Here is a 27693-nt window from a genome sequence, read left to right as displayed (position 1 = left end):
CACGGTCCGCGCGTTTAGAGTAAACGCGCGAGAAAAGCCTTGTGTAGCTTGGCCGTTAAGCAAAAGCAATTGAGTACTTTTCTTTTTTTCCTGGAGGAGGGGCCTCCGGCGACCCTCCGGGGACGCTGGCCCTGGTCACGGAGCCTCCGGAGGCGTGTGCGCGCTCGGAGCAGTTCAGCGTGGACGTGTACAGGGAGCACCTGGGCACGCACACGCTGGGACGCACGCTGCTCTACACCGAGGTCACGCCCACCACCATGGACCTGCTGGAAGGGTAATGCACGCACACACACACACACACACACACACTGCACGCACACACGCCCACCACCATGGACCTGCTGGAAGGGTAATGCACACACACACACACACACACACACACACACTGCACGCACACACGCCCACCACCATGGACCTGCTGGAAGGGTAATGCACGCACACACACACACACACACACTGCACGCACGCACACACATACACACACCACGTGAACCTGCTGGAAAGGTGACATACAGTACTCCACTCTTTATACTGTAGCCTATATTATGCTCTGCTCCGGTCTAGTCCGGTCCAGTTCCAGTTTAATTTAATTTCAGTCCATTCCGTTCGAATCCAGTCCAGGTCGGTGGATGGAATTTCCCTTCCCCCCCCCCCCCCCCCCAAAATAAATGCCAACCGGTTCTCTAAAATAACTTGGCTCAAATGTATATTTTTGGGGCATGTCATAACGGCCAGAAATACACACATTTCTGTGTTGTTGGTATATCAGCCAGAGTGACATGCCTATCCCCGTTAGATCCTCAGGGATCAGCCAGAGGGTCTGTCCTACTAGACCCCTGGGAGATGCATTGCTGAGGTGGAGCGCCACACCTACCATCAGCTCCCAGTTACCTTACCTACCATCAGCTCCCAGTTACCTTACCTACCATCAGCTCCCAGTTACCTTACCTACCATCAGCTCCCAGTTACCTTACCTACCATCAGCTCCCAGTTACCTTACCTACCATCAGCTCCCAGTTACCTTACCTACCATCAGCTCCCAGTTACCTTACCTACCGCACGACTTGCCGCAGCCCAAGCCGTGCTGCTCATGGCGAGCGTGGGGCATGCATTTCCAACTTGCATGGTCCCAAGTAGGCCATAGTGCCCCACGGACACAGCTGTAGTAGTTATTATTAATAGCTCACTGCTTACCAGATATTATGCTTTAAAGATCTTTTAAAATATATTTTCGTGAACGGAATTTTTTTTGGGGAAGTGTTATAGTTCCAGCCTCTCTAATGGCATTGAGAGGTTGTGGAATAGTTCCAGCCTCTCTGATGGCATTGAGAGGTTGTGGAATAGTTCCAGCCTCTCTAATGGCATTGAGAGGTTGTGGAATAGTTCCAGCCTCTCTAATGGCATTGAGAGGTTGTGGAATAGTTCCAGCCTTTCTAATGGCATTGAGAGGTATCTCTAATGGCATTGAGAGGTTGTGGAATAGTTCCAGCCTTTCTAATGGCATTGAGAGGTATCTCTAATGGCATTGAGAGGTTGTGGAATAGATCCAGCCTCTCTAATGGCATTGAGAGGTTGTGGAATAGATCCAGCCTCTCTAATGACATTGAGAGATTGTGGAATAGTTCCAGCCTCTCTAATGGCATTGAGAGGTTGTGGAATAGATCCAGCCTCTCTAATGACATTGAGAGGTTGTGGAATAGTTCCAGCCTCTCTAATGGCATTGAGAGGTTGTGGAATAGTTCCAGCCTTTCTAATGGCATTGAGAGGTTGTGGAATAGTTCCAGCCTCTCTAATGGCATTGAGAGGTTGTGGAATAGTTCCAGCCTTTCTAATGGCATTGAGAGGTTGTGGAATAGTTCCAGCCTCTCTAATGGCATTGAGAGGTTGTGGAATAGTTCCAGCCTCTATAATGGCATTGAGAGGTTGTGGAATAGTTCCAGCCTCTATAATGGCATTGAGAGGTTGTGGAATAGTTCCAGCCTCTCTAATGGCATTGAGAGGTTGGGGAATAGTTCCAGCCTCTATAATGGCATTGAGAGGTTGTGGAATAGTTCCAGCCTCTCTAATGGCATTGAGAGGTTGTGGAATAGTTCCAGCCTCTATAATGGCATTGAGAGGTTGTGGAATATTTCCAGCCTCTCTAATGGCATTGAGAGGTTGTGGAATAGTTCCAGCCTCTATAATGGCATTGAGAGGTTGTGGAATAGTTCCAGCCTCTCTAATGGCATTGAGAGGTTGTGTTATAGTTCCAGCCTCTCTAATGGCATTGAGAGGTTGTGGAATAGTTCCAGCCTCTCTAATGGCATTGAGAGGTTGTGGAATAGTTCCAGCCTCTCTAATGGCATTGAGAGGTTGTGGAATAGTTCCAGCCTCTATAATGGCATTGAGAGGTTGTGGGATAGTTCCAGCCTCTCTAATGGCATTGAGAGGTTGTGGAATAGTTCCAGCCTCTCTAATGGCATTGAGAGGTTGTGGAATAGTTCCAGCCTCTCTAATGGCATTGAGAGGTTGTGGAATAGTTCCAGCCTCTATAATGGCATTGAGAGGTTGTGGAATAGTTCCAGCCTCTCTAATGGCATTGAGAGGTTGTGGAATAGTTCCAGCCTCTCTAATGGCATTGAGAGGTTGTGGAATAGTTCCAGCCTCTCTAATGGCATTGAGAGGTTGTGGAATAGTTCCAGCCTCTATAATGGCATTGAGAGGTTGTGGGATAGTTCCAGCCTCTCTAATGGCATTGAGAGGTTGTGGAATAGTTCCAGCCTCTCTAATGGCATTGAGAGGTTGTGGAATAGTTCCAGCCTCTCTAATGGCATTGAGAGGTTGTGGAATAGTTCTGTGGCTTTACGCGAGACTAGGAGCAGCGGAACGCAGGCGGCAGGTCCAGAATTAAGTGCCGACGAGGCCTGTGAACGCAAAGTGACGCGTGATGATGACATAAGTGGCGTGGAGTCGGCCACACAGAGGCAGGCAGCGTGACTCAACTGACTCAACAGGAGAGGAGGGGGAGAGGGACACCATGGCACTGACTCAACAGGAGAGGAGAGGGACACCATGGCACTGACTCGACAGGAGAGGAGAGGGAGGGGGAGAGGGAGAGGGGACACCATGGCACTGACTCAACAGGAGAGGAGAGGGAGGGGGAGAGGGAGAGGGACACCATGGCACTGACTCAACAGGAGAGGAGAGGGAGAGGGACACCATGGCACTGACTCAACAGGAGAGGAGAGGGAGAGGGACACCATGGCACTGACTCAACAGGAGAGGAGAGAGAGGGGACTAGAATGAAGAATTTTTGTGAATTGTGGCAATTGAAAGTATGTGTGTCCAAACTCTTCTCCCTTGTGGCTCCAAAACTATGGAACGCACTTCCCATCACAGTCCGAACTGCAGCCTCACTCCCAGTCTTCCGCCGCAGTCTGAAAACGCACCTCTTCAGACTCCATCTTAGCCCACAGCACTTGCCGTAGTACTTGCCCTGGCCCCTGGTGGGTGTGGGTGTGTGTGTGCGCGCACTTAACCCATTTTGGACTGAGGCCTGACCTTTTTTCTGAATGAAATAGAACATATTTATTAAGTACATTTTGATGCCAATACTTTTACTCAAGTACATTTTGAATTCTGGACTTTTACTTGTAACAGAGTATTTCTATATTGCAGTATACCTAAGTGAAAACCTTTCCACAGCTGCCTGGTGCTCACAAGAGAGACATGTTTGTTTTAATAGTCGACAAGGACTGTTTTCGACTAACATTTCGGAAGAGATCCAGATTTGGTGGTTGGGGTTAGACGGGATACGTACGTGTTAAGGTTTAGATCCAGATTTGGTGGTCGGGGTTAGACGGGATACGTACGTGTTAAGGTTTAGATCCAGATTTGGTGGTCGGGGTTAGACGGGATACGTACAGTACGTGTTAAGGTTTAGATCCAGATTTGGTGGTCGGGGTTAGACGGGATACGTACAGTACGTGTTAAGGTTTAGATCCAGATTTGGTGGTCGGGGTTAGACGGGATACGTACAGTACGTGTTAAGGTTTAGATCCAGATTTGGTGGTCGGGGTTAGACGGGATACGTACAGTACGTGTTAAGGTTTAGATCCAGATTTGGTGGTCGGGGTTAGACGGGATACGTACAGTACGTGTTAAGGTTTTATGCCTGTTTTCTACATCCGTTGCGTACCAGTTTGTCACACACCCACAATAACAGATAGGCCTGCACATACAACCTCAAGCTGTGAGTTTGTAGATGGACTGTATTTTCATCTTAGCGTTGTGGTTAAAAATGCCCGGCCCACCCCAAAAAAGTCGTTCATTAAATAGCAGTCCTGAGATATCGACGTCCTCACGAGTTTAGTAATGTGTGTGGGCGTGTGTGTGTGCGCGCGCGCCCACGTGCGCTGGGTGGTGGGAGGGGTAGCGGGGCTGGAACTAATTTAATGCCTGAGTGACCTCACTGCAACTGCAGCTAATAGAGGCCTTTGTCTCTGTTACGCACACGCACACACACACCGCGCGAGCGCACAGACAGACAGACACACGCACCGCGCGAGTGCGTGCGCGCACACACACAGACAGACAGACACACGCACTGCGTGCACAGACACACACACACACACACATGCGTGCGCGCGCAGAGAGAGAGCACTGGGAAGTTGCCATTCATGAGGCAGGATGGTGGCAACAGGTGGGAGCCATTACAGCTGTCATAAAGTTTGAAAAATGGATTGTGGAGCGGTGCTGAGCTGATTGGATGTGACAGTGTTGTCATTAAGGTTGTAAAGGGAACAAAAGTAGGGTGAATGGTGAAAAAAAAACCTCTCCAGTTTGATTTCACCCCTTATTTATTTTTTTCTATTTTTCTTTCTTTTCTTTTCTTTTCTTTTCTTTTTTTTTTACATTTCCAGATGTCCGGGCGCAGGCTTGATTACACGATATTATTCTTAAGGAAGCCCTCTTATGGATTAGTATTTGTGCTGGATTCTGTGTTCGTGGGGTCTTTTCCTTTTTTCTTTTTTAAAGGCGGTGGTTCTCTAACTTTTGTTCATGTCAAGGATCCCCAAATGATGTATTTGCAGGCCGCGGGAAATGTTCCTGGACACCCCATACAAGACCCCATACAACACCCCATACAAGACCCCATACACCCCATACAACACCCCATACAAGACCCCATACACCCCATACAACACCCCATACAAGACCCCATACAACACCCCATACAACACCCCATACAAGACCCCATACACCCCATACAACACCCCATACAAGACCCCATACAAGACCCCTGTTGTTAAAATGTTTGTCAATATATTTGACTTTTTTTGGAAAGTATCAGATCTATAAGCTCACAGCGTGTACCGTATATATATATATATATATATATATATATATATATATATATATATATATGGTTGAAGTTTTGATCAGAGTTTTGATTATAATAATATTAACTCCCTTTGCTGCAGGGCCCCTGGAACCCCCCTCAAGGACCCCTGGGGGTCCCCGGACTTCACTTTGAGAGCCACCGTATTAACCCATTCTGACCTGAGATCAGATTCTAAAAATGTCTATTACATCCTGACAGTTTCATTATTAACCCATTCTGACCTGAGATCAGATTCTAAAAGTGTCTTCGATTTTTCAAAAATAGCAGACCTACAAGCTCGTATCGCGCCACTCGGTGGCGCGATATGAGCTTGTAGATCTGCTATTTTTCAATAGCTAAAGCATAACATGATGCCAACACCAAAACGGGTGCCCGGTCAGAATGGGTTAAATCACATTTCCCACATTTTTTCATTTTTGTTTAATAGAAAAGGAAAGTTTGATCGTGGGTGGTTGTTGAGCTAATGTAATTGTTGAAGTGCCATTCAGGCCATTACTTTAAAAGGTTTAGCAGCAAACCGGTTCAAACAAAGGGTGTACAAATTGGTTCCATCTTCGCAGTTTAAATGAACAGTGTGTGGAATTCCGTCTGCATGGAATGAATTGAGTGGAATGCTAATGCAACACAATCACATTTGCCGCTGAAATGTGTTTTGAATTTAGACCTCATCTCACTGTGGCAGGATAGAAGCCGACAGGTGACTCAGGAAAATACAGTCCGTGATTAATTAGATCCGTGTGCACACAGTAAAATCCTCACTGTTCATTAAACTCGGGTGTGGATTATTCCCCCCCCCCCCCCCCCTGCCTGTGCGTTGTATTTTTTACCGACGGCACGGTATATGATTGACATCTGAGCATTGCCCCGAATTAACTGTTTTCGGGGATCTTAAGTTCTGACAAAGTGTCACTGTGAACTGTGCACAGGTATTACTTAAATAAAAAAATCACACCTGTGTGAACCGAGTGGTGCAACTCCCCTCTCTCCCCCCCTCCTCTCTCTCTCTCTCTCTCTCTCTCTCTCTCAGATTAGCTTTATTTTGGATATCAATCCGCGTCGCTGAGAACTATTTTTTCATTATTATTTTGGATCGGCCTTTCCTTCTTTAGCATACCTAGACCGGATCACGCATGCGAGCTGCCGTCCACGGGGGTCGGCCTTTCCTTCTTTAGCATACCTAGACCGGATCGCGCATGCGAGCTGCCGTCCACCTCCCATTATACAGGCAGACTAAAAGCTTCAATAACTCCTAATATACGGAGCTCTCCATGGTTTGGTCAATTAGCGCGATGTTCGGAGGTCTTTGCTGATTATCCGGTGGTCTAGATGGAAACATTGGTGCTTTCTAGAGCAAGGATGGCTATATTTTAGCTCGCTAGCATTGACGCTATTTATTTAGCACAAGATGTGAGGCATGCATTGTGCAGGCACGCGCATTGTACACACACACGCGGATATTGCTGGCCATTGCTGGTTTCACGCATGCGCACACCACTCGTGCTCATGGCGGATACATGATACATACATGATACATACGGACATTCCTGGTTGTAGGAGTGGTTGCACCACTCAAAAAAGAAAAGCACAATGAATAGATCAATGACGATGGTGGTATAGGCCTGTATTCATATAGTCGAATCTGATTGGCCAAAATGGTTACGAGATTGAAGTTGAATCAGACTGATTGAACAGCCCATCTCTCAGTCGATATAAATAGAGGATCATTTGGGCTGTGGGGGGGGGGGGGGGGGGGTACAAAACCTACGCTTGCCTTGTACGCTCTCAGAGTTAGATTAACATTGATGATACTGCAGTGTAGATTAGGCCAAAATCTGTGTTTGGTTGGGGTGGTTGAGGTGATACAAAGAATATATATAGTCCTTACCCGTTGTGAGATATTTGCCCGGGTGCGTTTGTAATTGACTAATACATTAATTAATATTCATTAATGTGTCAAATCGAAAAAAGGGCTTCGTTACGCCCTCCATATTCATATGGTCAATGCCTGTGTGAAAAGTGGGAGTGATTGGTGCAGGCAGTAAGGAGTTACGGCAATGTTTCTGACAGACAGACAGACACACACACATACGGACACACAGACATTTGGTTAATTATAGTATGATGATAGCGCCTTTATCCAAGGCGCGCTTTACATAGATTGTGCTAATGTATATGTGTGCTGTGCTAACCTGCACATCGGGAGCAATTTGGTGTCTTGCTCAAGCACACTTCGACCATTAACTCTGGGGGAGAGCCCGGGCTCCAGCTGGCAAACTCGTGGTTCCCATCCGGCCACTCTGCCCCTGGAACAGAACCGCCCAGAACCACCCGTTCTACAACCAAAGTAATTTTTGGTGGGAAAGGGTCCAATGTGTCTTTCCAGGTTCTCTACCTACTCTTCAACGTAACACCATTCGACACAGCTGGCATAGAGCATCTTCAAATCCAGATAATGGAGACCGTATTGATCCCATGGTCACAGTGTCATGTCACCCATGACAGTTGTCATGCGGAGCAGTTGTCTTGCTCAGGGACACGTATAGCTAATGGAGCCGGGAATCAAACCGAGGACCTTTTCATTCAGCTATTGGCACCGAGAAGGTGCTACCGTGACTGTATTCAGCACCAAAAGAGGGTCTCCCATGATTACAAGCTAACGATAAATAAATATACCGGTACATATAAATAAAAAATAACTTTCAGTGCTATACATTTTGGTTTAGAAAAGACACGGCGACATACAACGTTTGTGATCCATGATGTAAAACGGTGTGTTGTTTTAAGCATCGAGGGATATCATATAATATATACAGTACATAATATCCCAAAATTCCCAACGGAATGAATCATTTCTTCGTAACATGAGATAAGTGCCAACACATTTCAAACGCAAAAGGCAAAAACCTCAGACTGGGCATGAGTTAGGTTTGCAATTAGGACCACAAGAATAATTCCTCTTTAATATGATAATGTATGATAATATGAAGGAACTGGTTTAGAGCGGCATTCCTGAGAAGTCATCTAGAAGAAAAAAAAATTACCGACACACAATGCTCACGCACTTTAAAGGGTTTAAAAGAGAACTCTGAATTGTATAGTGTATTTTTATCATTACCATGTCTGCAATACATCACTGACTGTTAAGTACTATGTGCACCTTTTGTGGTGCAAATTATATTACAGCCATAAAAAGTCCATACTGTATGTAGTAAAATATACGTCTTAAACTTTTACTCCCATTTCCCGGCCATACAGTAATTGTAACAGTTTAACCCATTCTGACCGGGCACCCATTTTGGTGTTGGCATCATGTTATGTTTTAGCTATTGAAAAATAGCAGATCTACAAGCTCATATCGCGCCACCGAGTGGCGCGATACGAGCTTGTAGGTCTGCTATTTTTGAAAAATCGAAGACACTTTTAGAATCTGATCTCAGGTCAGAATGGGTTAATAATGAAACTGTCAGGATGTAATAGACATTTTTAGAATCTGATCTCAGGTCAGAATGGGTTAATGAAATGCCTATCATCATACTTTAGCGATAATTATTTCATCATCGTGCTAGTTATCATTCACACCTTGGGTCCGACTAATTAAATTCCTAAGCATCTTAACAGATGAGACCCTCTTGGAGAGAGAGAGAGGAGAAAAAAAAAAGAAGAAAAGGAAAAAAAAAAAGAGGACAAAAACAACAACGAAACAATAGAATTCTTCTTCAACTCAACATCTTCCTCAAACAAGTCTGGAACGAAAGCTTTAATTAGTAATTAAAGTGTTGAATGGACGGCGACAAAGGTTTTCTTTAAGCGGTAGCTTAACCCATTTTGGGCGGGAACCCCTTTTGGTGTTAGCATTATGTTATGCTTTAGGTATTGAAAAAATATTTTTCAATAATGCTAACACCAAATAATAATGCTAACACCAAAACACCAATGCTTTATTTTTTTTTGGTGTTAATGCTAACACCAAATAATAATGCTAACACCAAAAGGGGTTCCCACCCATTTTGGGGCGGGAACCCCTTTTCGTGTTAGCATTATGTTATGCTTTAGGTATTGAAAAATAGCAGATCTACAAGCTCTTAGCGCGCCACCGAGTGGCTATTGTAGGTCTGCTATTTTTTAGAAAAATCGTGAAAATATTTATTTCAGAAAACTGGAGGATTTTGGAAGATGTTTCTTTTATTTCGAGGTCAGAGGCCTGAATGTGTTAATAACAGTGAGGGGGGATTTTGGGGGGGGGGGCGGTATTGATGGTGGCGTTTGGGGGGTGGGGTGGGGGGCTTAGCGTCCTGGATGGCGGGGCTGTTTGCTCAGGGTATTAGCAGGCGTGTTTGGCAAAGCAGCCGCTAATAAAAGGCTCTCACAAGGTCACCACCAAACTGGAATCTCAATTCTGTCTGTCTGAGCCACCACTGCACTCTTAACGCGAATCCTCCGTTATAATTGAACTCTTGTAGTACAGAATCAGAGTCTTGTTACACTCTCACTGTAGTTACAGTCCTGGCATCCTATTAGTTTCAATGTACATGTTTTTATTGTATGATATTGTTTTTAGAGTCCACTGTTTCCCAAACAGTGGGTCGGGGTCCCATTTGGCCCAGTGTCGTGTAGGAGACATTTTTATGGGTCCCTTATTTTTTTTTGGATTTCCTACATTTAGTTTTTAATTAAAGTTTTCATGAATTAATACCAAATAAAACGATATTTCTAAGTAATTTCTAGAATGAATGAAAGAAAATTCTAAGAAATTCCATAAATTAGGGGGAAAAAATGTTTAAGGGGAATTGAAAATAGCTGACCTACAAGCTCACAACACAGCGCAAAGTGGCGCACTGTGACCTTCTAGATCAGCTATTTTCACTAGTTTTTCCACTGACGAAAACTAAATGGAAACTAAATTAAAACTAACCTATGGTGACTAAAACTAAGACTACATATATTGACAATTTCGTCAACAAATAAAAACTAGACTAAAATGTTTGAAGGGACTAGTGGACAAGAGATCCAGTATAAGTCGTTTTACAATCGGTTGCATGCTGAAAATAGCCGATCTACAAGCTACGAGCTTGTAGATCGGATATTTTCAGCAGGTGTAAAAACAGTCATTACGACGGCATCAAGGCCCGCCAAAACACATTTTTGTGACTGAAATCTTCGACTGAAACTAGACTATAAACACTAAAACATTACGGGTGACTAAAATGTGACTAAAACTAAATGAAAACTATTCAAGAGACTAATGACTAAAACTAAAATCTAAATTTGCTGCCAAAAACAACACTGCTGCTGCTACATCCTTCTATGATCCTAATGTACTGAGGCGTTACACCGTCTCTCTGCATTTGAGGCATTAACCTCCACGTTTACCTTGCTTACTGTACGTCACTCTAGTCCATAAAGAGGGTCCGCTGAATGCTTAAATTGCATAAGGATCCATTTGCTTATGTTTTGTACACTACAAAATGTTTTGTACAGCTACAGACCCATAAGGGTCCATTTGTGACCAAATTTGACTTAGAGGTCGGATTTCTTAGATTTTTTGTTTTTTCATGTCATATGAAAGCAGGGAATCATAGCTTCAAATTGACATAGTGGTCGTTCAGTTTGACCCACCAGTTTTGGAGATATGGCTTATAGAGTAATGTCTGGCAGAAAACAGCGAGTTGAGAAAAGAGGCTTGAAAGGTTCACTTCTGTGGTCTCTAACATTACACCTAGCTACATGTTTAAGCATTTATTTCATATTTACATGTCAATTTCAGCTCTGACACTTATTTCAGACATGCTCTAGTATGTGAAGAGTTTTGAAAAAAAAGGGAAACAAAGTTTTTCTCCTCTGGTGAAAAGCTGGAATTTGCGCGATGGCAGTATCTCAGTCAAATCTGGTCACATTTGGTTACATTTGTAGCTGTACACTCAGAGTTACAGACCCATAAGGGTCAATTTGGTTACATTTGTAGCTGTACACTCAGAGTTACAGACCCATAAGTGTCCATTTGGTTACATTTGTAGCTGTACACTCAGAGTTACAGACCCATAAGGGTCCATTTGGTTACATTTGTAGCTGTACACTCAGAGCTACAGACCCATAAGGGTCCATTTGGTAACATTTGTAGTTGTACACTCAACAGACCCATAAGGGTCCATTTGGTTACATTTGTAGCTGTACACTCAACAGACCCATAAGGGTCCATTTGGTTACATTTGTAGCTGTACACTCAGAGTTACAGACCCATAAGGGTCCATTTGGTTACATTTGTAGCTGTACAGCCATTCTGGAATAAGAACTTGGACGGGATTCATTTTAGGATAATGAATCATTGTAGCCTACACTTAATTTTTGAATGATGATTCTTTTTTCAGCAGTTGCCTTTTTATATATTTAGGATTCTCCATTTATTTCTCATCTTCTGTAATATAATGTGCACAACATTTTACATCGATACCACAGTAGTAATTTATTGTAGTGTATTCTATATCATACGAGTTCATGTTAACATAAGTTCACACATTTGAAATTAATTTAATTTAACTGTATTTAATTTAATTTAATTTCCTACCGGAGGGGAAAGGAACTGGTCGGAATAACGTGTCCCTTCCACACGCTACGTCCGGCCCTGGAAATCCCCCTCTGTCAGGTGAAAAGAAGCAGCTTGGACTCCTCATGCAAAGAAGGAAGCATGAGGTCAGTCTGCTGCCCCCCCCCCCCCCCCCCCAGGTTGGCAGAGGAAGGATTACATTAGATAATTGACACCCAAAATGGGTTGTAAATTGTAGGATAAAATGTATATTCAAAAAAGATATTTCCTACCCACTCAACACTACTGAGCTGGCTGTCAAAATGAATTTCCACAATTACAACGTACATGAAAAATATGAAATGGTATTTATGTACAGTTTAAAATAACAAGGTGTGCGTGCGTGCGTACGTGCGTGCGTGCATGTGTGCGTGGGTGCATGCGTGCGAGAGACAACGGTTTATATCCAAATTCAGTGCTTGTAGCTAATAATACAACATGCATCTAAATGCTGTTTCAAATCATACATTTACGCTTCACAAGATTTGGATAAGTAAATCAATATGCACACTTTGCTGTCAAAATAATACAATTAGTAGCCCTTTCCACTACAGTAAAATCCATGTTAATGTAACTCCAAAGAATGTGCAAATGTAACCAAATGGACCCTTAAATTAACCCATTTTTTAAAGCCTTATGTTATACTTTAGCTATTGAAAAATAGCAGATCTACAAGCTCTTAGCGCGCCACCGAGTGGCGCGCTACGAGCTTGTAGGTCTGCTATTTTTGAAAAATCGTGAAAATGTGCCTCAAATCTTTGAATATATATTCTTTCAGAGTGAACATTTTAACAAAAATCTTTTTTTAAATGTCGAAAATGGGTTAACACTGCGGTTTCCGGTGTGCAGGTGGTTATAGGTTTCACCTATTCACCTGGGATAAATAAATGTATTTATATGCTGTCAAAACAATATTGGCTGCCGTTTCTAGTTCTACACAGTCAAATGTAGCCTTAATACATTTAGACCTGAGGCGAATTAAAAAAATTACAGTTTTCTGCTAAATCTATGTTTCTGTATCGGTGGTGCTCAAAACGTGTTCCTGTCAAGGACCCCCAAAATTATCTGTATTTGGCCCCAGATCGCAAAATATGTTGTTCCAGGGACCCCCAGAAGCAAAGATTTGATGTAATGTTTGCTTTTGAAAAATATTATATTAAAAGATTTCCACAGATAAAAGAATAAACACATGCAGATCTACAAGTTGGACGTTCTACTTTTTTTTTTAATCAAATCGTTGGTTCTGCGGGGTACCTGGAACAACATATTTTCAGATAGGCGTCGGCGGCATATTACATTTTTTTTGGGGTCCTTGAAATGAAATAGTTTCAGAACCACTGGCATAGAAACATGGGTTTTTCAGAAATCTGTCTGATTTGGAAGATGATTTGGTCGATTTGTAGAATCGAAAGCAGGTCTAAATGGGTTAATGTATTGTAGTAATGTAATTGTACAGTTATCTAAAATGTCACAGATGCTTTCTCGGTTTTAATGGATTTAATTGGAATCATTTGAGCTAAATTAACGGTGAGGTGTTTGCCGGCGTGCGCGTGGCGCGTCTGTCCGCCAGACGTTCATCTGAGCGGTGCGCGTTGAGGAAAATAGGTGTTGCTACAGGCTAGCATGCTAGCTGCAGCGTGGAAGTGTTTATTTGTGAACAGGCTCTATACCGTTCTCCCATAACATCACTCTGCTCCACACACGCACGCATGCACGCAAGCACACACAGACACACACACACACACACACACACACACACACACACACACACACACACACACACACACACAGAAACTCCACCTGAGAGAGCCATAATGGTGCGTTTCCTGCTCTGGACAACCCCTATCCCGACAGCGCCTGGAGCTACGCACTTCCTACTTGTCGGGTTTGTGTCTCCATAAGAGCCCTGGGTTCGAACGGGAGGGGGGGAAAAAAAACAACAACCCAAGGGTCCACTTTCCTTTTCATATCCTCATTCTTTTCTTTGTGCCCCCCCCCCTCCCCCCCCCCCCCCCCCAACACACACACACACACACACACACACACCACCTAAAAAAAAGTAGTTTGCACTATAGTAAGCCTACAGAAATTGTTATGGGCCAATTTTCTTCTTTTTATTATTATTATGGACATTTGTAATCCATATTCCGAACGAATAACAAAATTGCGCCGTACGCGTTTAATTCTAATCGCTCTGGGATCGCAGGACTTATTTGGGTTTTGCGGCGGCCGCCGTCTTCTTTCAAACTATATGCCCTGATTTTCATCGTAATAATTATAAAATGGCATTTCTCCCCTCTTCCGTCTCTCTGTGAAAACAGGCATCGTGTTTCGGAGACGCTCGGTGCGCAAACAGAACACTTGTAGCAGGCTAATGGTGTTAACACCTTCCTCGGGCTGGAAGTGGGGATAAGACAAACAGTGGGAACAAGGCTTCTCTTCTAAGTGGAACCTGTTGCAGAGTTGTCGGGTGTGTGGGGAGAGGGGGGGGGGGCTGGGGGGGGGGGGTCGCGGACCTGGCAATCACTGTTTGTTTTGACAGCGAATCCAAAATCCAAACTGACACTGTATGGAATTAGGGTCCTGTTTCCTGTGAAAAAATACAACCCCTTGTACCAGGAAAAAGGATCTGCTCGCTCGGGGAGAGAGAACGCGCCCCCCCAGAAACGGCCCCAGCAGGTTTGTGCATAAAAAAAAAATCAAATTGGTCCAATTGACCTTGCATGCTCCTACCTTGCAATTATTTCAGATTGTAAGCAGATGCTTAAAACGCAGACTTATTTCATATGCTGGGGGAACTAACACACGGTCAGTGGTGGTGGTAATAAGTATTCAGTTTTTTTTTTTTTTTTTTTTTTTTAAGTAAAAAAAAAGAAGTGTTGCCCGGTAAAAGGGCTGCATTCAGAATGTTTGACTAGAAGAGTAGAAGTACAAAAGTATCGACATCAAAATATACATACAGCGCCGAAATAATAAAAGTGCTAAAACAGCTTGTTTTAATTGTCAGACTCTCTCAAAAAACATGTCATGCGTTGTGAGCTATTTGGCCTATCAACGGGCCTAATCTAAACCCACAAAGTGACTAGAAATGTCAAATAATTGCAGCGGAGTGATAAAAAGTAGGTTACAACGTTTTCCTCTGACATGTAATGAACGAAGTCTGAAGTATAATTGGAAAAATGGAAATACTCAGTCAACCTTTTAAAACCAAGAAAGCTTCAGGTGTCAGTTTAGATATTTGCTTTAGGCTGTTCTAAAATAGCAGATCTACAAGCTCGTGCCGCGCTGCGAGCTTGTACATCTGCTATTTTAGAACTCTTTTTTGAAAAACTCTTTGAAACTGCTGCTTTTAGAAAGCCATTTGTGGAATGGGACTCTCCGGGTTGAAGTAAAAGTAACCTCAAAATTGCAGAGTAAAGTGGTAACTTTCCACCACTGCGTCGGGCGCATTATGCTCATGATGTCCAGTGAAAGCTATAATGCTAAGTCTCTGTAGCTTTGGCTCTGACCACGGGGCCTCACACACACACACACACACACTGCATTGACCGGTGGCAGTCCCTTTGAGACACACACAGCATTGACCGGTGGCAGTCCCTTTGAGAGCAGACCCTGTTTAAGCCCATTTAGACCCGAGTTAAAAGCATTCACTTTGAAAGAATATATATTCAAAATTCGCGCCACATTTTTACTATTTTTCAAAAATAGCAGATCTACAAGCTCATATAGCGCGCCACCCGGTGGCGTGCTATATGAGCTTGTAGGTCTGCTATTTTTAACGGTTAACGTTTCGTAGGCAGAAACGGCAGCTCGCGACGAGGGCTTTGGAGTATGAAACCAACAATGGTAGCAGAGTTTGAGAGAGGGAGAGAGAGAGAGAGAGAGAGAGAGAGAGAGAGAGAGCGGGTCATCGGATGTTAAAGAATGAAGGTTTCTAAAATAAAAGTGCACTTGGGTTCTGCATCAGATCCGTGCCAGAGGAGGAAAACCTGTGTCCGGTACAGGCGGTTAGCCCGCCCGGTAATGTGATTATAGTCTCAAAGTGGAACGCTTTATGTATTCTGCATTGAGCGCGTTCGTTCGTGGTTTATATTATTGTCTGTCGCGAGCGCTTTTCAATCCGTCCCGCACGTTGAGATAACTATATTAATCAGACCAGTGTGTGTCCAGTGGAAACCTCGCATGAATCTGATCTCAGGTCAGAATGGGTTAATCTCACTAGGGGCAATTCGTTTTATTTTTTACCAACCTGGGGAGAGCAACGGACTGACCTCATGCTTCCCTCTGTGCATGAGGAGTTCAAGCCACCTCTTTTCACCTGACCCGGGCCGGTTTCCCCCGACAGGATGTAGTAGCGTGTTCCAGGTAGGGTACGTTTGACATGTTTGGGTCCAAACAAAAAGGTTTCATTTTTTTTGTTAAAAGGTTATAAGGTTAGTATTCCATTGGTCAAAAAACGAAACAACCTTCAAGGCATTTAAAAGCGGTATTGCAGAGGAGATGAACAATGTAGAATGACGGTTATATAGCTTTGCAAAGCATTTAAACTTTAGTTAATCTGCTAAAACACATCCGTCCGTGGGCAAGGCACTTATGAATTTGGGGGGGAGGGGGGGGGGGGTGTCCCCTCGACGTGAAAATGTTTGAGGACTGACTGGGTGATACTGGCCTACTGGTTGAGACTGACTGGGTGATACTGGCCTACTGGTTGAGACTGACTGGGTGATACTGGCCTACTGGTTGAGACTGACTGGGTGATGCTGGCCTACTGGTTCAGACTGACTGGGTGATGCTGGCCTACTGGTTCAGACTGACTGGGTGATGCTGGCCTACTGGTTCAGACTGACTGGGTGATGCTGGCCTACTGGTTGAGACTGACTGGGTGATACTGGCCTACTGGTTCAGACTGACTGGGTGATACTGGTTGAGACTGACTGGGTGATACTGGTTGAGACTGACTGGGTGATACTGGCCTACTGGTTCAGACTGACTGGGTGATACTGGTTGAGACTGACTGGGTGATACTGGTTGAGACTGACTGGGTGATGCTGGCCTACTGGTTCAGACTGACTGGGTGATACTGGCCTACTGGTTGAGACTGACTGGGTGATGCTGGCCTACTCAGACACCTTGGCCGTGTGTCTCATCTGTGCCCGGGTAATTGACCAATAGCGTGCGTCATTGATCACTTCCATTGTGGGCTATTTGGAAATGATAATTTGCACTCCTCCTCCTCGGAAAACAGGATTAGCTCAATTAATCACTTCTACAGATTGGTTTGTCCCTTTCCTATTGATCACGTTTCTGATGCCGCGCGAATGATCAATGCAAACACACTTATGCAACGGCAAATCCCCTTTTGAAAATGAACGCTGAAGGGCAGAATTAATCTTTTAATTTGAGATATTTTGATCCTGTTGATTTAATTGGAATTGTAAGTGAGAGGATTTTAGGCTGAGATGACTTTGTGGACAAACGGCTTTTTGAAAAAGGATCCCTTCCTGTCGGTCGCCACCATAAATAGAGCAACCCAGTCGAGTGTGGTGACATTTTATTTGCGGACGTATGTATGCCCGAGCTTCATTTACACTCCGGCTTCAAGCGTGTTAGCTCGAAAATCTGTTATTTTTGGCAAGCGAAAACTACGGCGTGAACATTTTGCTTAAGACATGAGTACAGTTATATACAGGAAATATATGTATCTGGTCCATTTGTTAAGGCAGTCAAGATTATGACATTTCAGTGACATTTCATACACAAGGGTGCGGACAATGACATGAAATAGTGATGAAAATATGACATTTCTGTTCATTTAACCCAGCTGGTTTCCATGCATAATTATGAATGCAAACGATTCCAACAATTATGCTAAATGAATCGGGAAAAGATCAGCTGAAATAACTGTTACCAGGCCATAATGTAATATTCGGTTCAGACCTCTTTGTCGAGAACGAACTGCGTTTTCGAGGGCGGGGGAGGGGGGGGGGGGCGACGACGAAGAGGTGAGGAGCTTCTGTCCCTGATGACCTGGCTGCTGACCGTTTATCCTCCTGACCCCAATGACCTTTGACCCCTGTGGCTCAGACGCCCCACCAGCCGCCAGCCCCCAAATAATGAACGGTGGGGTGGGGTGGGGTGTGTCCCAAGGCCTTGTGTCAGTGATTCTTGACCTGTGGGCCGCGAGGGTATCGCAAACAATTGACTAAATTGTAAATTGTACAAGACACTAAAAGATGTTTTGACGATAATATAACATTGAATAGTGATACAGATACATAAGAACGCACTGTACCTAAGATGAGTAAGGCCGGAAACGAGGCTACTCTCGCCATCCTTTCTTTCTTGTCGTCCTCATTTCTTCATGCCGCTCCGTCCTTTTCAACATGGCCTCTGATGAAACATAATGCAACCTGATGAAAGCGGAGGAGACCATACCATGAAATAAATAAGTGTTGTGATGAAACTGACATTGTGTTTCGGCGTCAGCCAAACTGTCACCTCATCATAGGCTAACGTCGTTCCGGGTCTTTTCTCATCTCACCGCCAGGAGAAAAAGAACAGAAAAAAAGTCCTGGTAACGACCTCAAGACTGAACGCAGAGCGGAGCGGACGTCTGTCTGTCGTGTGTCTTTTTCAACCAATCGTAATGTGGTCTGATCTCGGGTCAGAATGGGTTGATCAGACCAGTGTGTGTCCAGTGGAAACCTCGTATGAATCTGATCTCAGGTCAGAATGGGTTAAATCTGGTTATATCCGGTGAGAACACTGTTGCGTTCACACCATGGGCAGTATATCCGGTGAGAACACTGTTGGGTTCACACCGTCTTCAAACGCTGAGATCAAAATCAATGCTACGTCACCTTTTCAAAACACTGCATTCTAACTCCCCGGGGGAACTCTGCACACCTGTGTTTTTAATCTCCCCTGTGTCGCGAGTATAAAGTCACGCTTTGGCACTTCAGCTCCGAGTGTGTGGCCACTCTTTTTTTGATCTACTTTGATCTCCTGATTTGCACCCGTTGCCGGGCTTGGTGTGCGCAGCACTTCTCTGAACGTATTGATTTGTTGATTGATTGATTGAGTTATGTCAAATGGCTGCCAAGTCTATGGACTTTTAATGTTTGTTTAGAGCTCTTTTTTTTAACACAAATTGCTTGCCATCCAAGTCTACGTTGGTTAGGGCAGCGGTTAAACAAACACGTGGCTGTCATTTAGCTGGGGGACCACCTGGAACCCCCTCAAGGACCACTGGTGGTCCCCGGACCACTGGTTGAGAACCAATACTTTAAATAAGACCTGCATGGGTATACAGACTGAGGAGGCCAGCCATTGGCTGGCCGACAGGTGCCCATCAGTCTAAAAACCAAACCAAAACAACACCCCTCGCTGACGTTGCACTTTCACTTTTATCAGCGTAAATCTCCGCCGTGGCGTAATGGGATTTCCTCCGTTGATTTCAGTCCAGGTATAATTGCAACGCAAGCCTTTTCTTTATTGATATTCTTGGTATAAATATATATATATATATATTTATTTTTTGTTGTTTTTCTAATGCGTTTAGGATTTTCTCCTGGCCGGCGACCTCGCTGACACCGGCTGGGATGTGCTTTAGCCCCGCAATGAGATTAGCCACGCTGGAGGAATGCATTAGTCAAGCGGGCCACTTTATTGACAGCCTCTCTCTGAGTGTATGAGAGCATTAATGCATTTTACACTATCTAGATGTGTGAGAGACTCGTAAAGCAGCATCGCGCTAATTCCTCCACTGTTTCTGTTGCATGTTGAGCTGGGTGGGTATGGATGGTCGGGACTAGCAGTGGTGGAAAAAGTATGCAGATTTCTTTTTTTTTTTACAAAATATCTAGCAATACCACGATGTAGAAATTGCGTGCGTGCATTGCAAAAAAAAAAACATTCTGTAACGCAAACATTTCAAATGTTAAACAGCTTGTAAGGTGTGTCCTCTCAGTCGCACACAGACGCTATACACTGCAGTTGTTACTTAAAATTGATTCAAGTAATGCACAAAACACTGCGACATTGGAATCTAAAGAAATGCTATTCCAGCTTTTTTACAGCACACGCATTTGAATTATTTTATTTGGATCTTCACAAAAGGCGCAGTACATTAGATCCAAACACTGATCCCAAGAAGGTTGCATTAAAGTCCAACCAGATACAACAGCTGCACATGCTTAACCCATTCTGACCTGAGATCAGAATCTAAAAATGTCTTCTACATCCTGACAGTTTTCTGAAAAAGCTATGTTTCTATGTCAGTCGTAGCAGACCTACAAGCTCGTAGCGCGCCACGAGCTTGTCCTCCAGTGACATCATCATTAGGCAGATTTATTTGTTTTTAAACACAATTTCTTTACAAAAATGTTAAGATTTTCATTATCGTGAGAACGATGGCTTCCAGTTTCTATTAGCTTGTATTCCCCATCAATGATGTCACTGGAGGACGGTTTCTAAACTGCCCACAGCCCTCCTATGAGACACAGACCGAGTAGGAAAATTTTTTGCCATTTATTTCATGATTATTAGTGAGGACCTATTATATGAAGATAGGTTGAAAAGTGGTGAAGTGGTCCTTTTAACACAGAGGAAAAAGAAGGATAGCACATTGATGACATACTACTACTTGACACTATACTTTCCTTTTTTTAATTATTTTTTTACCACTTACAGTAAAGGATAAATGAAACATCGCCTTCTCCAGATAGCCGGGCTGCCTAGCACAATAAGATGACAATTATATTCCAATTCCCAAGACCATAATATGTTCCACCAAGGGCTGATATTTCATAAGTTTGGATACACAAATCTAATGAGCAGCCAATTTTTCATTCAAGTCTTGTTCATTCTCGAAAGAAAAACAAAAGATATACATGATGAATTACATAAGTTTACAAATGAACAATAAAAAGCTTAAGACAAATTTCAAAACAATCTAAAATCAGTTACATATTGTGGGGGTCTGTATGCTATTTCAAAGATAGTAACAGTATTTCATTAATGAACACAACATCTTGCAGTGAATTGATGTTCGTGTCATTGTGATCAAACAATGACACAAAACAATTATTATTGACGAGAACAGGTTAGAGAACCAACTGGTCTGCAGTTAAATGAGTCCATTTTGAATACAATACTTTTACATGTAGCAGAGAGTATTTCTATATTGTAATATACTAAATTATACACGCATACATGAACATACTAAAGTCAAACATTTCAGCACTTCCTCCACCACTTGCTGCCTCAGGGACTAGAGTTGAAGTGCTTAAAGTCTCCTTCCTGACAGCAGTTGCAGGGAGGAGGGGAGGAGGGGAGGGGGCTGCAGAGATGCAGCTGTGCCCCCCCCCCCCCCCCCCCCTCCTCCTCCCCCGGTCCCTCATCGCCATGGAGACACTGATTGTCACCGGGGCGGTGGTGGTCACGGAGCAGGCCGGTGGTCCTGCCACGCACACTCTGCTCCCAATTAATGTCCCCTCTGCACCGGCCCTCAAACCTAACCACGAGTGGACGCGCCGGGGTCACACACACCACTCTATATACCCCCTACCTGCGTGTGTGTTCGCGCACGTGCGTGTGTGCGTGCACTTGTATTATTATCCCATTCTGACCTGAGATCAGATTCTAAAAATGTCATCTACTGTACATCCTGCAGACAGTTTTCTGAAAAAGCTATGTTTCTATGTCAGTCGTTCTTTGATTTTTCAAAAATAGAGCTTGTAGATCTGCTATTTTTCAATAGCTAAAGCATAGCATAAAGCTAACACCAAAAGGGGTTCCCGCCCTAAATGGGTTATACTTGTGAGGGGGCCGAATGTCCCCACAAGTACGGTATAGAATTTGAGAAGAGGACAATGCGAGGGACGTTCGCCTGAGAAATGGATGATGAAGGCTGGCGTGTTGGACATTTAGAGGTTAGATTTAGGGGGGGGGGGTCACGGTTAGAGATATATATTTATATTTTTAGGCTATACTTGGCTGCCTGGAGGTGTTGTCGAAGTGCACAGAAAATAGCAGAGCGGTGATTTATTTTTATTTTTTAGGGTAAACAGTGTGGCAAGAGATGGCATTCATAATATCACCCTCCTAAAATGTTGATGTCCTCACAAGGTGTGTGTGTGTGTGTGTGTGTGTGTGTGTGTGTGTGTGTGTGTGTGTGTGTGTGTGCACGCACATATACCTACTAACTAGGACACGTCGAAAACAGAAAACGTAAAGGCTAGGGTTTGGTTTTCCTCCCATGTGTATCTTTTGTCTAGGCGCCTTACATGAATATTACCACACATTTGTAATGTACCGGTAGGTATTTATCAGACGCTCTTATACAGAGTGACCTCAGAGTTAATGTTTGGAAATCAATAACATACTGTACATTTTAGACTATAGGATACCAGATAAGCAATGAACCTATACATCTGTAGCATCTAAACAACATCTATCCAAACAACTTTCTTAACATTCAATCCTTCACGTGATCGTTAAACATTTGATAGTTTTTTCTTTTGTCCTGTCGAAGCAAAACAAGTGCAGTTCTTTAAGTGCAGACTTTTCTCCTTTTAAATCCTCTAAAAAAAAAAAAAAAAACGTGTTCCCCCTTTTTTTTAACCTATAGTATTAATGTTTCAGCGATACGACGATTAATATTCAACCTTATTCAAAGTATGTTTTCTCTCGCTGTCGAGCCTTCACGGTGGAGGGGATTTGCTTTCCGACAGGCGGCCTGCCTGCCTGCCTGCAGCCGCCCAGGGCGATGTTATGATTAGCCCATTCTGACCTGAGATCAGATTCTAAGAATGTCTTCTACATCCTGACAGTTTTCATTCTGACCTGAGATCAGATTCTAAGAACGTCTTCTAACATCCTGACAGTTTTCTGAAAAAGCTATGTTTCTATGTCGGTCTTCGTTCGATTTTTCAAAAATAGCAGATCTACAGGCTCGTAGCGCGCCACCGAGTGGCGCACTACGAGCCTGTAGATCTGCTATTTTTAAATAGCTAAAGCATAGCGTAATGCTAACACCAAAAAGGGGTTCCCGCCCAAAATGGGTTAGTGTTTCTGTGTGTAGAGCTGCAGCGGGCCACAGAGCCTGCCGTGCAAACTGTCCACTGCAATTATCGTCCTCGCTTTCAGCCTCGTTTGAAAAGTCTTTAAAAAAAAAAAAAAAAAGTCCTGAGAAATAGCCGATCTACAAGCTGGGCGTTTGTGCGTGATTGACTTGTCCCACGACGGAGTATATCTTACGGACACATTCCTCTTGTCTCTTAAATCTGTTGTGTTTTTAGTTTTATTTTTATTTATTTTTGCTATTTTTTGGACCTACTACTATACCGACTACCGTACTTTTCCCTGTGTTGTCGGCTTCCTCCACGTTTGCATGGATATGGAAGGATTTTGGAATGTTCATAATTGTAATTATTATTTCTTTCAAATACGCTGTGGTGTTAAAACGGGTGCCTCACCAGAAAAGCGTATTCATTTATTAAGTTGCGTGATCTAAATAATCAGTGGTGTGGCTATTATTTAAATAAGTAATGCTATATATCAATGTGTAGTTTGTGTACTTAACCCATTTTGGGCGGGAACCTCTTTTTCGTGTTAGCATTATGCTATGCTTTAGCTATTGAAAAATAGCAGATCTACAAGCTCATAGCGCGCCACCGAGTGGCGCGCTATGAGCTGCTATTTTTGGAAAAATCTAAGAAACATAGCTTTTTCAGAAAACTGTCAGGATGTAGTCGAAGACATTTGTAGAATCGTTCCCAGGTCAAAATGGGTTAATCTAAAAGAAGTAGATCAACGGTCTTGAGTCTTGACAGTGTAACGCTAGACATTCCAAACCATGAAGCAGACATAAGCCTATAGGAGGAACTGACCTATAGGAACTGACCAATCTTGTCTAGGACAAGTGTACGTCACACAGAGGAGCTCATTTAGAAGATGGCACATGTCCCAACCAACCGGTCGGCCATTTTGTCTTTTCTCCCACGGACCGCCAGTGGCGTCTAATATGCAGGGCAGGCCCCTTAATAACACACTGTTACATAACGACCACATTGAACCCACCGTCGCCCCCTCTGGCATGCTGGGAAATTCAGAGGCACCCCACATATGCTGTAGTTATACTGAACTAATACTAGTGATGCTAAACTAATACCAATGACACTATAATAACCTATAGTCACGCTAAACTAGTGATACCGGACCAAATTACTAGTAGTGATTCTAAACTAGTGATACCGGACTAAATTACTAGTAGTGATTCTAAACTAGTGATACCGGACTAAATTACTAGTAGTGATTCTAAACTAGTGATACCGGACTAAATTACTAGTAGTGATTCTAAACTAGTGATACCGGACTAAATTACTAGTAGTGATTCTAAACTAGTGATACCGGACTAAATTACTAGTAGTGATTCTAAACTAGTGATACCGGACTAAATTACTAGTAGTGATTCTAAACTAGTGATACCGGACTAAATTTCTAGTAGTGATTCTAAACTAGTGATACCGGACTAAATTACTAGTAGTGATTCTAAACTGTACTGTACTGTAAAAATGTACAATTAATTCAGGCATTTACCAGAGGGACTTACAATAAGCAAGGTACACACACACACACACACACAGACAGTGTAGTGCCTCAGTAAACTAGGATCATAGTAACCTAGCATCAGTTTAACCATATACTATCAAAATATAACGATCACATTGAACTATACGCCTGTCTAAATGACATGGCTCTCTAGATTTCATTTCATGGCATCTAGTGATACAGAACTATAATACTAGTACAGAATAATACAGTAGCCAATCACGTGAATAGAATTTGTATCTTTGGAAAGGTAGCAAATGCCTTCACATTTCCGCCTGGGGAAACCAATTTTTTTTATTGTTTTAGTAGACTGGACATGTAGAGAACGCGTAAATGTTGTCTAGTTACGTTATTTCACAGTGAAGACTTTCGCAGGGAGACTGAGTTGAGCTGTCATTCATTTGATGCTGTGATGGTTTGGTTCGCGTGTGGAGTTTGGAGAGTGGGCGAGTTACATCTGCTCTAGCCATACATAATAATGAACTACTATGAATGTAATGAAACAACTAAATATACTACAATTCTCCCTAATAATAATAATAATAATAATGAGGGTTGGGGTTAATTTTCGTCAGCTCAGGTTTGAAACTACAGCAGATTAAAAACATGGCAGGCTAGTAAGCAACACAGCTGCATCTAATCAAATAATGGGTGTAAGAAAAGATGTGGGTGTGTGTAGATCTAACACACCTTATTTGATTAGCGGAAGTTCTGTTGCTTACATCACAAGTGTACTGTAAGGGCAGTCTCATGCCACATTTTGCACACACACTCCCTGGATGCCAACGATGAACCTCTGCCCAGACATTTTCCAGAACGGCCTATTATAGCGCCGCCGGGAGGCTGACTTTTGAAAAACACATTTGTTGATATTACCACTCCAGATTCTGTCCAAAGATCCTGCAAATCGTTACACACTTTCTCTATAGTCATGTGTTCAAGCCGGGTATTTCATATTCCATCTTGGCTAACATGAACTTGCAGAGTGACAGATTACTTTACCTGGGTTACATCTTCTGATAGTGATGACATGACATAATAATCCCATCTAGTGTTTCATTAGCGCGACGGAACGAGACAGAATATACAGCCTAGCTTGTTGCGCTGCTGATGGGCAGCGCATGAACACAGTAGGCTAACACACGCGTTGAAACAAGATCCTGTGATCCTTTGTGGCCAGATGTAATTTCTTGGGGTCTAGTAGGACTATAATAAATAATAAAAAAGAGACATCGCTGTAAAATCTTGTAAAAACAAATACATATTTAGCCCCATGCTCGAATGCCCTAAAACGAAAGAAAGCAGCAAATGAAAACACTCATCTTTTACTTTCTCTAATGACAACCTAAAACATGAACCTTGGTCGAACAACCCTAACCTCACAGAAATTATGCCCAAGCATAACCTCAAAACCCTGTCCGCCCGGTGGCGAAAGAGTGAGTCCCGACACAGCAAATTCTGTCCGGATTTGGGACTCGAACCCGCAACGTGCCGTCAGGCTACATTGAGCCTATAGGGACCCGGACCGGTTTATGTTGGAAAACGAACGACACAATCAGCCTAGGGTTTCATGCCCCATTAAATGTATAGTCAAATAAATGAAGTCCCTCACATTTGTAATTCTACATTTATTTATTTAAACTCTGACTGGGAAGGGAGTCTGGGAGATTGCCTAATGATCATTATAGCAATGTGAAAGAAAAGGTTATATTCGTGGACAATCAAAATGTTAGAAATGTATGTGGTGTCATTAAAATGTATGTTGACAATTTGACATGGCACAATATCTAGAAAATTGCACTTAATTTCAAATCTAGGTTGCAGAGCCCCGGTCTAGTGTATCACTGAGTAGATGTACCAGAGTGTTCAGGTCTAGTGTATCACTGAGTAGATGTACCAGAGTGTTGGTCTGAGTAGATGAGTAGATGTACCAGAGTGTTGGTCTGAGTAGATGAGTAGATGTACTCAGTGTTGGGGTCTGAGTAGATGAGTAGATGTACTCAGTGTTGGGGTCCCATCAGAATTCACTCTGCGTCCCTCAAGAGCCTGGATTGAGCCGTCCCGCGCTGGCCTTTGTCAGCTAGTCTTTGTTGAGCCGCTGCTTTAAACCCAGAGCCTACAAACCACTGTTTGGTCAGGGCCAGTTTGCACAGGATTAAAGCCGGGGGGGGGGGGGGTCGGGGGTCTCGGCATAAGCTGATTTGGCAATGATTAGTCTCTTTGCATTATAATGGTTCCCAATCCCCCTCCTCTTCTCGCTCACTTTCAAAAGTCTTGAAGTGGTTTCGTAGATGCTAGGGTCCTTTTCATCATTTTTTAGCTTGGAGCTTATCCTCGTGTTGCTCGCGTTGCTCGCCTAAAAAAGAGCAGATCTACAAGCTGTCAAGGCGTCACAACGTGACGCCTTGACAGCGTGTAGATCTGCTCTTTTTGGCGAGTGACCCCTGTCAGACCGCGGAGAATAGATGTGGCCTTAAGTCATGGAGTTTGTGTGCACGTGGACTTTTCAATAAGGCCCAGAAGAAAGCCTATCGGCATTCGTCTGTTTGTCAAGTTCGTGGCATATAGGCCTGTTGCAAGCCTACTTCATTGGTTTTATATATTATATTATTATATTCTGTGCACATGGAAGGGGGAGGGGTGGGTATAGAATCGAATAATACAGACGGCAAAACATAAAATAATGATTGGTACATAAAGAGAAGTACAGCGTGCCTCGTGCCAGTTGAAGGTATATCTCAACAGGTGCTCAACATGGGACCAAGTTGAATCAGAGAGGGCACTTCAGGAGAGATATAAGACTACTATAACGCCGGGGCTCCACCGGGCGCGTCACGCATGCGTGCGTCAAAAACCGAACCGGGGCAATGTTTATGCAGTCACGCAACGCAGCGCAACGCAGCGCAACGCAGCGCAACGCAGCGCAACGCGGGCAGTGGAGCCACCCTTCATTGATTAAAAAGAGAACATTCCCTGACGGTGACGGTGACGCGATGCTGACGCGCCCGGTGCAGCCCCGGTGTAAGAATACTGCAGCACTCCACAGGTCTGCGAGTATTTATTACTTTGCGGAGGTGACTGACCTTTCGACTTGCATCCTCCTCAGAGTGAAACGTCT

General features: G+C 43.5%; 1 protein-coding gene across 1 annotated transcript in view; it reads left to right on the top strand.

Annotated features, from left to right (window-relative positions):
* The window catches only part of hlcs (holocarboxylase synthetase (biotin-(proprionyl-CoA-carboxylase (ATP-hydrolysing)) ligase)), a 68872-nt gene that overhangs the window by 25651 nt on the left and 15528 nt on the right, over positions 1-27693 (top strand). The window contains exon 11 of the mRNA XM_083760684.1: positions 97-274. Within this exon, the coding sequence (XP_083616810.1) occupies positions 97-274 (178 nt within the window). The remainder of the gene's footprint in view (positions 1-96; positions 275-27693) is intronic.

The sequence above is a fragment of the Protomyctophum parallelum genome (genome assembly GCF_964188405.1).
Source record: "Protomyctophum parallelum genome assembly, chromosome: 1".
Taxonomy (NCBI): Eukaryota; Metazoa; Chordata; class Actinopteri; order Myctophiformes; family Myctophidae; genus Protomyctophum; species Protomyctophum parallelum.
Note: the sequence above shows the minus strand (reverse complement) of the source record. Positions and strands in the feature narration are given on the sequence as shown.